Genomic DNA, 16,283 nt, shown 5'->3' with positions numbered 1-16,283 from the left:
AGGCAGAGAAATGTGACTTCAAGACTACAGGAATCAGAAGATTAAAGGTCATCTAGGCTTGAGTTAAGGCGCTTTAACAGGCTAGCTGAAATGCCTGAACATCAGCAAATCAGGCTTTTGGGAATTAGAAATGCTACAAGTGTGTCACGGGCACGTGAACAACTGAGCGATTTAAAAGGACTTGCCTTTAATTACAACCCTCTATACGATTACTCCAAGCATCCAAAAGTACAGTTAGGGAAAATGAATGTTCAATGTAGACATTGTCATGCATTAAAATGGAGAGAAGAAACCCTCGGCATGTGCTGTTCCAATGGCAAGGTTAAACTGTCATCTCTCCAGCCACCACCAGAGCCTTTAAAATCTCTAATGTCTGAAAAAACACCCAAAGCAAGGTACTTTCGTCAACAGATGAGAAAATACAATTCATGTTTTCAGATGACATCATTTGGCGCTAAAAAAAATTCAAGAACCTGGGTTTATGCCAACTTTTAAGGTGCAAGGTCAAGTGTATCATTCTATTGGATCATTGTTGCCATTGCCCAATGAGCTTCTACACCAACATAACCCATATGTTCACTTATTTAAAACAAGTTTAGACAAAATGCCAACTGATGACTATAAGGTAATTATTAGAGCTGATAGAGTACCGATTACTGATGAGGTGGCCATTGTGAAGGTAATAAATGAATTTGAAAAAACGAGATATAGTACTTGAGAGGAGGAACAACACCTTGCAAAGAGTTGCTGAGACTCACAGGTCGTACGATGCTTTGCAGTACCCAATCATCTTTTGGCAAGGCGAAGATGGATACCACTTTGGAATTCCGCAGGTTGATCCATTAACCGGAGTCCCTGTTCCGCAATGGATTACTATGCATTTAGGATAATGCAGCGGGAAGGCGAAGCCAATCACATATTAATGTGTCAACATCTTTTCCATCAATACATTGTAGATATGTATGCTAAGATTGAAAGCGAGAGGTTATTGTTCATTCGATTAAACCAAAAGAAACTTCGAACAGACGAATATATTCACGTGAAAGATGCCATTGAAAATGATGCCGATCCAAATGAATTAGGTAAAATGGTAATTCTACCATCTTCTGTTACTGGTAGTCCCCGACACATGCATGTGGATGCAATGACATTTGTGCGTAACTCTGGTCGACCTGATTTGTTCATTACATTTACGTGCAATCCAGCTTGGTCAGAAATAAAGGAGACACTATTAGAGGAACAGAAACCAACTGACCATCATGACATACTGGCACGTGTTTTTAAGAGAGAACTGACAAAAATGATGGACATAATCGCCAATCTTTGGTAAAACTAGATGCTGGATGTACAACATTGAATGGCAAAAGCGGGGCCTTCCACACTCCCACATTCTCATTTGGCTCAAAAATTAAATAAAACCCACTGACGTCGATAGCATCATCAGTGCTGAGATTCCGAATCCCCAAGAAGATCCTCTATTTTTTTTATATCGTAACAAAGAATATGATCCATGGTCCCTGTGGAGGTTTTTAACAGTATCTCACTCTGCATATAGAAGGAAAATGTTCCACAAATTTCCAAGAAGCTTAATTCAAGAAACACAGTCAAGTGAAGATGGATATCCATTGTACAGGAGAAGGAAGCCAGGAGATGGAGGATACACCGCGAAAATTAAGAAACTAAATGGAAATATTTGGCAGGAAGTAACAATTGACAACAGATAGGTGGTTCCTTATAATCCTCTGATACTTAAAAAATGTTTTGTGCTCACATTAATGTAGAATTTTGTCACTCAGTGAAATCTATCAAATATGTTTTTAAGTATGTCAACAAAGGTAGTGACCAAGCAATGTTTGGATTACACAAAAATGGACCAAATTTGGATGAAATTGAATCGTTTCAATCTGGAAGATACATCAGCTCCAATGAAGCTGTTTGGTGGATAGTGGGATTCTCAATACACGAACGTCCCCCAACTGTGGTGCATCTCAGTGTGCACTTAGAAAATGGTCAAAGAATGTATTTTGATGCAGCAAGCTTAAAAGAAAAGTTACAGTCGCCACCAAAATCTACCCTTCTTGCATTTTTTGAGCTGTGTCAGAGTGATCCTTTTGCGCAAACATTGCTGTACTGTGACGTACCAAAATAGTACACATAGAATACATCCCAATGAAAACTGGTGGGCCTGATGGACTAAAAGGGCGAATCTTAAAAGAATGTGCTGAACAACTAGCTGAACCTTTCCAAGATTTTGTGATTTTGCATCACACAAGAGATACAAGACACCGATAACAAAGACAAACAAACACAAACTTTTGTTCCCCTGGCAATCACATCATTAAATAGAAACAATCTGATATAAATTTTGTCACATGTAAATTATGAGTGAGTCTGGTGAGAATGTACATTTTGGTTTCCCTTTATAGTTATGTTTTTTGTTTGGTTTAATGCACAAACTGTAAGACAAATTTCCATACGGACAATAAAGATTATTATAATTAATGAGGAACGTTTTGCCTGTTCCCCCTGGTGCCTCAGAAAAACTATTCCTCCTTTTTGATCATTAATTAAATTTAGGATATACATTTATTTGGTGGCATATGCCCCAGACGGAACCAAGGCAGAAATGAAATGAGACAAGCATTCTATTTCTTCACTGAACTCTAGAGAGATGGAGGCTAAGAATGCTTGATATTCTGTAAGGTGTGAACCTGGAACAATAAGATATGTCAGAGCAGGAGCGTAGGGGAGGGAGGGGGAGAATATGAAAATTTTCCCTGGCCCCCACATGACAGAGAGTTAAATATTAAATATAATGCAAAATGCAGAGGCCTCCAAAGAGATCAAGACACCGGGCACCCAAATGGTGGCAAATTTCTAGCTTAGCCCTGTGTAAGAGTCATATTTCTAATATTAAACATCAGTAACTTGACAAGTAAGGTAGATCTTTCTGGAAATGTGGACGTCCAAAACAGGAGTAGAAGTTAAATGGAGTCTTAGTATGAATATGCTCAGTTCTTTTAATAAACACATTTGGAAAAAAAACAAGGTTACAAAAGACAGTTTGTGTGGAAACAAAAACTCAAAATCGGCCCCCGAAGTGGTCCACCCAGGCAGGCTTCAATATTTTCAGAAAGAACACCCGAATGAAATTATATCAAAGACAAATGAGAGATAAGAATGGAGAAAGAAGGTTAACAGATCTTGTGTAGTGCAGCAACGGTCTAGCAGATCAAAGGATAGGTGAAAGTGAATGTTAAGTTAGATGTGAACCTGGCCTAACTAGTTCCCCTTTCAGACCTTGTGGTCTATAGAGCAGATGATGTAAAATTCATCTGTTTTTGTGGCCTACGGTTAACGAGGGTGTCATGTAGCCAGCACAACGACCAACCGCCTTTACTTTTCCCAAACTAATGTCAGGTACCCATTAGCCACCGCGCCTCCTCAGATCTAACTGATGTCTTATAATTAATCTAATTTTTTGAAAAGCCTCAATCTCTTATTGCAATCCTCTGTAAAAATTTAAAAAAAAATAATTCCGCAATAGTTTATAAGATTAACTATTCGTTTTAAATTAGGTCTAACTTATAATGCATACTAATTTGCTTTTTCTCTTTAAAAAATACTTGCATAACTGATTTTAAAAATTAGATTTTTTGCTTTCAGAAAAAAAAAAGTAGCCGTTGCATCAGAACTTTGAATGGTCTAAAATATTGTGATGTCCGATTTTCAATATCTTTTCTAGTTTACGAGATCTAAACGGGATGGACGGACAGATAGACAGACGGACAGACATTTCACACAAAACTAATAGCGTCTTTTCCCCTTTCGAGGGCCGCTAAAAATCAGAATTATAAATTAATAACATTGTAGAGTCAGATATTTTATGACATTTTAAGCTTACAGTTTTACATAATTATTTTACATCAATGTGACATTTATAAGTTTTTCCTCTGCATAGAATATCACAAGACATATGAGGTAGTAAAATGGAATGGATTCTTTTCATAATCTTTACAATTCAATTGATGTTTTTAAGAATGATGCAATATAAAATGTCGTTTTAAGCTTGATGACTGTATGTATCCTTTGTAACAAATGTGACAACTAAATGGCCTATGACCAGAATGAGTCATCTCATGGCGCTTTAAGTTTGTGGATTGAATGAATGCCTTTGGACAAGTCTGGCATTTAAATGGTTTTTTACCAGAATGTGTCATCTCATGGCGTTTAAATGTTGTCAAATGGATGAATTCTTTTTGACAAATGTGACATTTATATGATCTATAACCAGAATGAATCATCTGTTGGGATTTTAAGGACTGTTTTGATTCTTTTTGACAAAATTTACATATTAAAGTAATTTTATCAGACTGAATCATCTTTTTTAATTCAATCAGAGAAGGAACCCTTGAATACAATTTTAGGTTTGAGGAACGTAAAAATTTTTTTTCACAAATTTGACATTTAAGTTGCTTTTTATTACAATGAATCAATATATGGCGACTAACGTCTGAAAGATAACAAAAGCCTTTTCGACAGAATGGACATTTAAATGGTTTTTCCACAAAATGAATTAATTCATGCCGTCTTAAGCTTTTTGGATAGCTAAATTTTTGCTGACAAATGTGACATTTGAAAATTTTTATTCCACAATGAACTGCAAGGTGATATCTTAAATTTGGTTTATCATAAAATTGTTTTTGACACATGTCACATTTTAATGCAAGAACACTTAAAGCTTTTTTTTCAGCTTCTTTTTTAAAATGAATTAATTCATGCATTCTTCTGTGTGCACTATGAGTAAATGTTTTCTGGCAAATATTACAAGTAAATATTTTATACCCAGAATGAGCATTCTCATGGCGTTTCAAAGCTGTGGGTGAATTGGATTCAGCCCCACAAAAACTACATTTGAATAATGTTATTCCAATATGAGTTGCGAGGTGACCTCTTAAGTAGACCTCATACATCATTTGTTTTTGACACAAGTCACACTTAAATCTTTTATTTCCAGCACTTGAAATATGAGCTGCAAGATGTTTTTTTAGGAATGACATATTTATTATTGATTTTTGACACAAGTCACACTTGAATTTTTTTTTACCTGAATGAACTAATTTTTTGAATTTTATTCCAATATGAGCTGCAAGGTGAGAACTTAGGGTTGCCTTAGACATCAAGTGTTTTTGACATAATTCACACTGAAATCTTTTTTTACCTGAATGAATAGATCCCTTTTTTTTAAGGCTTGAAGACTGATTCATTTCTTTCTGAAGTATTTCATGTTTGAGTGTCCTTCTAGTAGAATAAATAAATTCATGACTCCTTAAGGTTGATGAAGTAGAGACTTTTTCTCTACATATTTCGAATTGGTTAGATTGTTTCTCTGCATCAACCAGCTGGTAGGTTTTATGTTCATAAGAGTGATAGAAGTTTCTGTAATTGCTTGGAGTGTTTCTATCACACATATCTTGGTTTGAAGACATTTCTTGAATCAGATTGACCTTTTTTTCCTGCTAAATTAAAACAATTTATAGTTAACTAAAATAAAATGGTAATAAATTAGTCATATAGACTTCATCACTAAAATGTTAGTTCAATGTGTCGTTTACTTTGAAGACATCCTAGAGTTCAGGAGGAATGAAAGCAAATTTTTCAGAATAGCTTTTTGAGAACTTTTGAAGACCATCAGAGCCAGATGCTTTGTATTGTGCAAGTTTTCTTTATTAGAATTTCAACTTTAGGTTTTTGGAAAGCTCCACTTTTACAATTTTCTATAAAATATCTGTCAGGGATTCTACATTTAATAACATTTACAGACCATTGTCATTAAATATCAGGTTATAGTTCTCTGCCCAGGTATTTTGTATATCCACCTCAATGGCTATAAAATGGACTATTGATGTGGCTGTGCCACGACTTCATTCAATTGTTGATACAGAACATGTTTCATACTGTTTTGTAAGAAAGATAAAAGAAAAGAATGCTATGTGAAAATAAATCAGTACATACTAAGAACAATCCATGTGAATATTATATAGATTCTGATTTCTATAAAAAAAAACAAATTAAAGTTTCTTTATTATGACAGCATGTGAAAAGTTGCTTCTCCCGAGTAGCTCTGGAAAATATGCAGTGCATATAATGTGATAGCTTTAATAAATACATTGCAAGTTTTGAAAAGTTTAATTTGACTTATTTTTTTCTTCCTTCTTTGTAAGGATTCATTCTCTTTTTGTCCTCCGATGTGTGTAATGGTATCTGTTAACCTTAAGAGGGTCTCACTGAGTTTTCTCTACCCACAATATATTTTATGTGACAGTTTCGCACTTTGCAGATAACATATATATAAATATATATTTATATACACAGGATAACCTGCTTGACCAAAGTAAAAATAAACAAGCAAGGCAAATCATAACAGTAAATACTAAAAACAAACAAGAAATGCAAACACAAAACAGGATTACAGTTCTCTCCAATGTTGTTGTTTGCTATTGAGAAAGAATTGAGCAAAACTCTGGTGAAAAAATTGCAGGAAAACTAGAAGAGGCTAATATGTAATCTTGATTTTTTTCAAACACAATTTTCTCATTTAGATTTTAAAAAAAACATTAAAACTTTCAAAAATAATTTAATTTAGTCTGAATCAATGTATAAAAATGTATTACCTCTATTTCTTCTGCTAAAGTTGGTCCAATGCAGATGTTTTCTGGTGTTGTTGAATGAAGAGAACATCCTATTTTCTCAATTTCCATGAGCTTTTTTAGATCATTAGTAAAATCCTGTTTCATGTCATCCTCCATGATTGATATTCAGTGAACTATTTCTTCAATGTCTATTTCAACACAATTTGAGCTCTATATTGTGGAACAATACTTTCAAGTGTCTGAATAATAAAAAATGAAATCATTGATTCAGGTCATATAATAATTAGTTATAACTAGTTAGCTTCCAAGTGCAGTCTTGTTATATGGCATAATTACCATTTTATGGCTATGCAACTAAAACTCTTGCAAAAAAAAAAAGAAAAATTACGACATAGTAAATGTCTAAAAAAAATATTTTGAGACCAAATTTAAATGCACTATAGTTGACTTCAGATATTTTTCCTATTTTAAAGTAGGCTTCATTTAAGCTAAATTATTTTGTTGCACAGTTCAACACTATGACAAGCTGAGTGTATTTGTCATACATAACTACTTATAGTAGCTGGCCGACAATATAGGATCCAACCTTGGGAGTTTTTGTCATACGTAACTATCTATATAAGCTGGCCAACAATATAGGACCCAACCAAGAGAGTTTTGATTGGGGCATTGTTTATGTTACATCACATTTTAGTCCTAGCCTCATCCGACTTAAACCTTAGTTGAACTGTATGTCAGTGATCTAACAATGAAAGTGAACAATGAGATCAGTATTGACCAAGGTAATTCACTAAGCCTTGCACTTTCCCTTCACAAGCATACCCGTGATCCTATAAGTAAATGATGTAATAGGGCCATGGCGCAGATGAAGCTTCGAACAGGGAAAGGTGATTGTATCACACCTAGTTCTGCTGTGAAGACTACCATTGTGTGTGTCGGAACATGTTGAAAGGTAAGGGGAAAAAAAACCCAGAGAAAATAGCAACTAGTATTATATGGTAGGAGAGAAAAACTGGCTCGGGACTTCTTAACAGAATGTAATACTAGAGGATTTATGAAAAGAGAGGGGGAGGCAGTAGGTGGAATCGCTACCCAACCACACATTGTTAAACAAATTTAGTGTGAAAGAGGAGCAGTTTTTTTTTTCTTGATCAAGTTATACCCCTCCAGAGGCAGTGGTACATTTTATAACCACAGACAGTGGTCCTATGTGACTATAAAATACTCGTCAAACAATCTTGTAGCTGAACCCTCCTTAGTCATAGGCAAACTAGGCAGCCGCCTTGGCCTCTATTAAACTATTACCCAAATTATAGTTTGGCTTTAATGAATTTATATAAATTAAAATCACTAAATATTGATTTAAAAGTCTTCAGATTCCAACAATAAAATAACTGATACATGTACTAATTGTAAACACTAGGCCGTCTTGGCAAGCACAAGGCACCATGTATCTCAGAAGAAATTTAAATTATGATTGATTATCGGAACATCATGATCTAGATTAATCTAGATTATAGATCTATATTAGATATACTAATTCTTGAAGTTGATAGATTATAGATCATAGATCTAGTATCATAGAGGGGTATTAGTTTACGAGACTAGAAACACTAAATCAGGTTTCTCTTATATTTTAAGAATATGCAGAAAAAAATGCAGATTACAAATATGTAATTTGATTTCCTCGGAGATAAATAGTTTTTAAAATATAAATTTTTAAGTTTTATTTCTTATTACCATATATTGTCATTGGAAATAGCCATTTTGGCTTTAAGGCTTAATACTAGACTATCTCCCTTGAATTACTTGCCAAAATTTTTTCTGTTGCTGTTTTGTCTTTCTTTCTAGCAGCTATTAGATCTAATTTTAAAATTCATTCAAAATGATAGCATAAGAACAAAAAACTCTTTTAGACAAAAGTTATTGATAAAAAGAAGAAACAACTTCATCAATTTATTATTAACATTTTTGTAGACCTTCATTTCAGTAAATACACTTAAAAATGCATAAGTTGACAGCATAAGAACAAAAATCTCTTTAAAAAAAATTTAATATAGATGTTACGTGCGCATCTTAGTGTGAATGTGAAATGGTGCGAATGCGTGTTGAAAGTAAGAAGAAGAACCGAAATGGAGGACTATGAACAAGAAAGTGTTTTCAGTGTTAATAAAGATTAAAGTATTTATAAACTGTGATTTGTCGTTTACATGTCTAAAGAGTCTCATCCAATATAAAGACGTAACAAGTGCGCCCAACGCAAAGGTAAAACCCACGTATCCCTCTATACACAGTGGATCTCCTGTCAGCAGACAGTAGAGATAGTATAGTCTAGATCTAGAGACAGGAGAACATTCGATTCGATATTATTAGTAATCAACTATGGCGGACAAGGCTGAGGTAGCAGCGTTGAAGGAAGAGGGAAGGTTGTTGGAGCTTAAAGGGGCAGAACTAAGAAAATACGTACAAGAAAGGTTAATAGAGAGGGAGAGATTAGCCATAGAAAAGGAGATTAGCGATGGAAAGAGACAAAGAAAAGGAGAGATTAGATAAGGAGGACAAAAGAGAAAGAGAAAAAGAAAAGGAGAGATTAGATAAGGAGGACAAAAGAGAAAGAGTAAAGGATAAGGAGATAGTAGCAATTGAAAGGGAAAAGAAAAATGAATTAGTCGCCATTGAAAGAGAAAGATTAGCGTTTGAAAAAGAGACAGCAGAGAAAAAGTTAAAAACAGACCAAGGAAAAGAGAATGATAAAAGAAAGAGTGACTCTACAGGGAATAAACTGGCAAAATATAAAGGTTTGATATTCAACGAAGACAAAATGGACATAGACATTTTTTTGAAGAAGTTCGAAATAGAAATGAGAGAACTGGAGTACCCTGAAGACAAATGGACATTCTTATTGTCGAGATCATTTACAGCGGAGGTGCCTTCAAAAATATGTATGAACCAGGGTAACTACAGCATTGTGAAAGAACAACTACTTCGAACTTTCGGGAAAACAGAAGCTTTCTATCGCAAACAGTTTGTTAATTGTGAGATAGAACCAGAGGATGACCCGCAGACCTTCTTGGACAAAATGAGCAGCCATTTCGATAACTGGATAGAAACCGCTGAGGTAGAAAAAACCTTTGACAGTCTTAAGACATTTCTCATGCTGGACAAAGTGATGTACGAGTGTCAAGAGGAATTAAAAATATTTCTGTTGGAGAGGAAACCGAAATCCATAGAAGACATAGTAAGACTGATAAGGGCTTATAAATTGGCACATCCCGAGAAGAAATTATCTAGAGGCAGTGATATAGAAGAAATAGTTGCCTTTAACAGAACATGTGAGACACAGAATAACTCTCACAGAACAAGGGAGACACAGGATAGACAGTATAGAAGTGGTACATATGAAAGACAAAATGATAACCGCAATGGAAGATATCAAGGAAACAGACAGGAAAGAAAGGACTGGGAGAAAGGTAGAATTGAGCTAGGCTTATCATTGTCATCTGATACTGGAACATTGGAGATTTTTCAGACATTCGTAGGGAACAAGGCAGCCAAGACCATCAGGGATACAGGAAGCACTATTATTGGAGTGAATAAGAATTTAGTGGAAGACCATGAATATACAGGCGAATCTAGGAAATGTGTGTTATGTTTAATGGGAATATTGTACAATTACCGATTGCTAAAGTTAGTATAGACACACCGTATTTTAAGGGGACAGTGGAAGCTTGTGTTGTAGATCAGGGTGAGATAGATTTAATTATTGGGAATATTCATGGGGTGAAAATATGTTCAGTAAGGGAGATTGAGAATTGGAAGAAATATTATGGGATAAAGTCTACGCGAGGTAGAAATGGGGATGTGGAAGAAGACATAAGATCTCATACATCAGATGACATGGGTAGCAGAGAGCACGAGAAGAAAGAATTAACAGATAAGGTAGAAAGCAATGCAATAGGAATGGGTCCAAATCAAAGTAAAGTAAGGCAATCAGTGGTACAGGGAAAGCGATTTAAACCCACATATAGACATATAAGTCCATACATCTTATGCTTTAATTGTGGGAGAAGGGGGCATATTAGAAGACAGTGTCAACAGTTAATTAGAATTAAGGATTCAAGGTACAATAGTGAAGAGGCGTATACGAGAAAAGAGAGGGATATTAGCAGCCTAGAAAACAGTACAGCTAGATCATTCGGTAGTAGGATCACAATGGGACATCATTGCAAAGGAGGGAAGCGGAAAGGATGGCATGTCAATAATGTTAGAATTATATAGATATGATTAGAAAAGGTAGGAATGATGGCCACTAATTATTGTTCTATTCTACAATGAATAAATATATGTGTAATGAATTGAATATTGTTGCATGGAGCAAGATAGACTTTGTTTGTTAACTATTTGATTGCGACTGGAATGATGGTGTTTTGTACAGGCATAAAATTATGAGTGGGGAGTTGTATTAATAGAAATATGATTACTTATAGATAAATGTTAACAGAAGTGGTTTCAATTGCTCATAATAACAGTTCTTATTGTGATGAATATAATTGTTATTCCATGTTGGAATTGTATTGGTATTAACATGACATTGTGTTTGAGTTTGTTTAGTTATTACATTATGGTTTTATATTTTACCGATTTTTTTTAACTTGGAATAGTCTGATAATATATTCAGTGATTTGTATTTTGGACGTTCGATGTGCATCGAACTTGTTAAACAGGGGGGGGGGGGGGGTTACGTGCGCATCTTAGTGTGAATGTGAAATGGTGCGAATGCGTGTTGAAAGTAAGAAGAAGAACCGAAATGGAGGACTATGAACAAGAAAGTGTTTTCAGTGTTAATAAAGATTAAAGTATTTATAAACTGTGATTTGTCGTTTACATGTCTAAAGAGTCTCATCCAATATAAAGACGTAACAATAGATAAGGGATATAAATATGCTTAAAGACCAACTGAAGAGGTTTTTTTCGAAATTGAGATAGCGATTGATTCAGACAGTAGATAGCATCAAAGTTAGTTCCTAAAATTTTGAGATTTTAGAAAAGCGTATTGCTGTAACTCTAGGTTAGGCACTCAACGAATAGGCATGCAACTCAACACAGTGTAACAGGAAATAAAGACAGGTGTTTATTCACTAGGACAAACACATAGCATCCTTCAGCTTCCTCAGAGTCTTTCTACTAATTTACCAGTCCTTTAGACAGCAACCCGAATGTGGACCAACGCCAGCCTTCCCCGCTTCGTTCCATGTCCCTTCTACAACCTTCAGGCAGCACTAAAAGCTTGCTTCTTAGTTTCCAAACATTCAGACTCTTCACAATCCCTGATGCACTGTTCTTCTCTCCATTCTAGTCTCTTCCTGTTTACGTTCACTAGTGCGCTAGTGCGCACCTCAAGCACTGGTGCAAGGCAGGGTTACAACAGTATTTATATTAGAAAAAGTAATTTGAAAGTGGAAAAAATAACGAGATTTGAAAATCAGCTTCAATGGCCGAAACCGGAAGTGACGTCTTGTAATTGACTGAGAAAATGTAAATAAAAATAGACATGGCTGGATACGTTATTGATAGCGATTCAGATGATAAACTTATCTAAATCTATCTGTCAAACAATTTAAATGATACTTATCATGGGATGCACCAAAATGCCCTGAAGCTAACTCTTCTACTTTTTCAAAATATATTATAGAGCAGACTATTTAATTAATATTATAGATAGATTAATAGATAGGACTAGAGACACTAGTCAGTGACTAGTCACTCACTAGTGACTAGACAGTCACTTATCGTCTTATGATTATGACTTATGATCGTCTTTTATGACTAGATCCAGATAGTAGATGGTAGATTCTAGATCTACTATAAATTATAATAATAAACTATACTAGTATACTAAAAGTATATAAGTCTATTATAATTTTTATTATAACAAAACTAAATGGATAGATCTATCTATCTCTAATTCTAGCTAGGCCTTCTAACACTTTTACTAGTCACTGACTAGCTAGATCTAGTTTATAATAATAATACTTGACTGACTTGACTTTGGCTTGTAGTAATACTAATAGAGTTTAATACTTATTACTAGAGACACTAGAGTAATAGTTTATAAACTAGTAGATTTAAGTAGATCTAGAGTAATCTAGACTAGCCTCTATCTATGTTAAGTCTAAGCCCAGTCCCAACATTTTTTAATGCTTGAATTTGTATATCTCTGTAATAGTACTAATAGTAAGACCTAGTGAGTAGTGTCCTAGCATAAAGATTATTCATACTATTCATAGATATAAATAAATATAATATTATATTAGTCAAGGACTAAACCTAAAGCCTAAGCTAAATCTATATATGGAATATATTTATAAAAGATCTAATTCTAATATAGCCCTTTACTAGCCCTTACTATACTTATTAATAAGGCTAGACTTGAGATCTAAAAAATAATAAGTCATCATTTATATTGGTAATATTAAATACAGATCTATACTAAACACATGTGACTTGTCTTTAAGTCTTAAACTTAAACAGGGTCGGTCCTAACGATTGCGGGGCCTTATGTGAAACTGATTGCGCAGGGCCTAGTCTGGGTGGGAATAAGGATAATAAGTGGAAATTAAGCTTTTGTATTTAAAAAAAAAATCGACTTTGCATTTTATTCAATCTTTACTAAGTACAAGATTACGATCAAATTAACTTTACTTTACGAACTTTGCAACCTATGGCATATTAATATGCCAGTCACTATTAAAGTAAATAAAGTATGGAAACTTCCCATTAAAGTGAAAATTTGCCTGATTATTACATTTTATTACATGAAAGTTGACAATGCCTTTTATTGCGCGTAGGATTAGCGTTTTCCGGAATGAATGACACCCACAAATGACAATTTTTCTATTTTTCAGGAGATTTTTATGAGCTTTCGTGAGATTTCCAGGTTTTATATAAACCGGTATATATATATATTGCAATTTAACAATTACACCTAGAATTAGCATGGGGCCTATGAAAATGCAGGGTCCACTGCGACCGCATAGGTTGCAGTGGCTTAAGACCGGCCCTGGTCTGAAATATATTAGATTGCCTAGACCTAGAGTAGAGTAATTTATTATTATTAAGAACAATAAGAGTTAGATGTTTATGTTAGATCAGATAATCAGTATAACATATAAGATATATATATATATAACCACTAGTTCTATAAATATGTATACATAATTAAGTATAAATGTTAATAAATACATTTTTAAAAATCTATTTTACAGAAAACATATGACATGTGGCATACAGACAAGTTTACTAGATGGATCTTTCATCATTTTGGAAATACAAGAAGAGTGAATATTCCCTGTTTCTATTGTGAAACAAATCAAAGAAACATTCTACAATTTTATTTTTTATAATAAATACCAATAAATGTAAATAAAAAATCACATTTTAATAGAGTTCTTCATTATACACACAACATTATTTTAGTATGTTCCTTTTGACTTGCTAGGTTTAGACAAAGCTTTGAATCAGGATTTAATATTATTATGTCATAGCCCAAAACTCCAGCAGGATGTAAGTTAATGGCAGTGGTCAATGTTTGAACCTGAGACCACAGAGAAGACAGTTCGGAGCGCAAACCACACAACTTTCTGCGTTTCAAAACTTATTCAAATTTTGATCATTTCTATGTTATTGTAGATTTGAATGTCCATTGCAATGATGACTTGATCTGTAAAGGGGTTACTTACATTTAAAAAAATAAGAGTTGGATCTCATTCTTTGAATGATGCTATTTATTAGAAATTGCAAGGTGGAATAGATATTAGTGGTCAAAAGAAAATCCACTGCCGAGGGAAGACGTAGACGTCGTAAAGAACATTTAAATTGACCTCCAGCTAGGGCTGCGTAGCCATGGAAAATACTGCATTCCTCATTAATCTTTTGACTCGACTGCCAGCCTTATTTATTTAACACTTTAAATTTAGCTCTGCATTTTTTAATAACAATAATATATATATATATATATATTCAGTGATTAACTGGCAATAATTGGGTTACTAAAATTTAATAAAATGAGTTGCATAACTACATCAACAGTAGCCTATATGCATTACTGAATATTATATTGATGCTACAATTTATTTTCCACTTCCCAGAGAAAAGAAAAAAACAACTCCTTTTCCAGTTGGATAATCTCTTCTATTTATAGTCTAAACACAATTTAAAACTTTGTTACAGTAACATATTAACTTGCTAACTTAACTATCTAATGATTCTATTCCTGAGATAAATGAAAATTCAATTTTTACATATATAGATTTATAGAACTATTTAAGTAAGAGTGTAACAAAATCCATTTTTCGTATATTAATAATAATATATAATTGGTAGATCTAGGTCTAATTTTTGCCATATAGATTAGTTTTTAGAAATTTAGATCTAGTAGATCTAAATCAGACCACCTTTAAGTCTAGGTTAAGGTTAAAGCTATTTGATAGTGTTGTACGAAGTTGTGACTCTAGATTCAAACTAAATATAATCGTGTACTTCAATAACTGCATTGAATGAGCTCAACATTGTAATTAATGTTTTTTTTTCCCATATTTGGCATATTTAGGGACGACTATAGGTTAATAATCACTATTAAGTGTATAGATAGAGTATATAATTTTAAACTTTGTTTTCTAGACTCTAGATAGATCTATATAGATAGGTCTAATCTCTAAATATCCAATGCTACTATTACTAGATCTAGACTTCGTCTAATTAAATTTAGGTCTACTTCATACATCATTAATGATCTGAGAAAAGAAGATCTAGCTCTTGATCAAAAGCAGTAGATGTAGAACTAGAATAAGCCTGAAGCAGTACTGTAACATAAGCCATAAATTGCGTAACTTGACTAAAACGAAACATGTGAACTGAGGCACGCGCGGTACTGCGTGGGCTGAAACGCTGTTCGCTTGACTAGATCAAGAATAAGCCGACAAACAGTAGATCTAACATGCAAAGACATAAATTGCGTGATTTGACCTAATTTCCCCAACTCTAACATCCACATTTTATAAATTGGTGTGTTTTAGTCGCCTTTGTTTTCAAAAACTGGCATTCCTGTAAAAAAAGAATAGGGAATTTATACGCTAAGCCATAAACTGAAAAATTTGATCTAATTTCCCTTAAACTACGTCATCGACCTTGGTTGTCTGGGAAATACTGAGCTCGAATGGCTTCGAGATTGTGAAATTTAATAGTCCCTAAAACTTTAAAACGCACATTAAATTGCTTATATCTAAATAATTACAAAGAATATATCATATGTCTAATATTTCGTATGTATGTTTCTTTAAGCATTATGAAACTAAAAAAAAGTATTACACCGGTTTCCGCGTCTGACCCCAAAACCTCTTCAGTTGGTCTTTAAAAACAACACATGGTGGTCAGTAAAAATGTCTCTGACTCTGGGCATCTAAACTATTTATATTACCCTAAATCTATATCAACACTTGACTCATTTTTTTAAAAAATACATTTAACACCTAACTCATGACACGGATAATCCGATGGATTATTCTAGATCTATAAGTTTAAGATAAGTTTCTTCTTTCTAGCCGATCTTCTCTAGCTATGACTTCACTGTGT

General features: G+C 33.8%; 1 protein-coding gene across 7 annotated transcripts; it reads right to left on the bottom strand.

The window, feature by feature from the left end:
* Nucleotides 1-654: 654 nt before the first annotated feature.
* LOC106054175 (zinc finger protein 93-like) lies at nt 655-16,283 on the bottom strand. 7 transcript variants are annotated; one of them, XM_056041017.1, is made up of 4 exons: nt 16,129-16,283; nt 8,394-8,516; nt 6,675-6,892; nt 655-5,519 (listed from the first exon to the last, which is right to left on the bottom strand). In XM_056041017.1, exons 3-4 carry the CDS (start codon nt 6,807-6,809, stop codon nt 4,035-4,037), a joined length of 1,620 nt encoding a protein of 539 aa, XP_055896992.1. In that variant the 5' UTR covers nt 6,810-6,892; nt 8,394-8,516; nt 16,129-16,283; the 3' UTR covers nt 655-4,034. The 7 variants fall into 7 exon arrangements, with proteins under 7 accessions (XP_055896992.1, XP_055896988.1, XP_055896994.1 ...); XM_056041013.1 differs by lacking the exon at nt 8,394-8,516 and having other exon boundaries at nt 14,393-16,283; XM_056041019.1 differs by lacking the exon at nt 8,394-8,516 and having other exon boundaries at nt 655-5,516; nt 14,393-16,283.

This window comes from Biomphalaria glabrata, chromosome 9, assembly GCF_947242115.1.
Source record: "Biomphalaria glabrata chromosome 9, xgBioGlab47.1, whole genome shotgun sequence".
NCBI lineage: Eukaryota > Metazoa > Mollusca > Gastropoda > Planorbidae > Biomphalaria > Biomphalaria glabrata.
The sequence above is the reverse complement of the archived record's forward strand: the minus strand, read 5'-3'. Positions and strand labels throughout refer to the sequence as shown.

Coding starts and splice junctions, on each gene's coding strand:
- LOC106054175 (XM_056041013.1), bottom strand. CDS start 6,809: ATGGAGGATGACATGAAACAGGATTTTACTAATGATCTAAAAAAGCTC. Junction 5,520..6,674: donor CTTTAGCAGAAGAAATAGAG/GTAATACATTTT, acceptor GTTTTAATTTAG/CAGGAAAAAAAGGTCAATCT.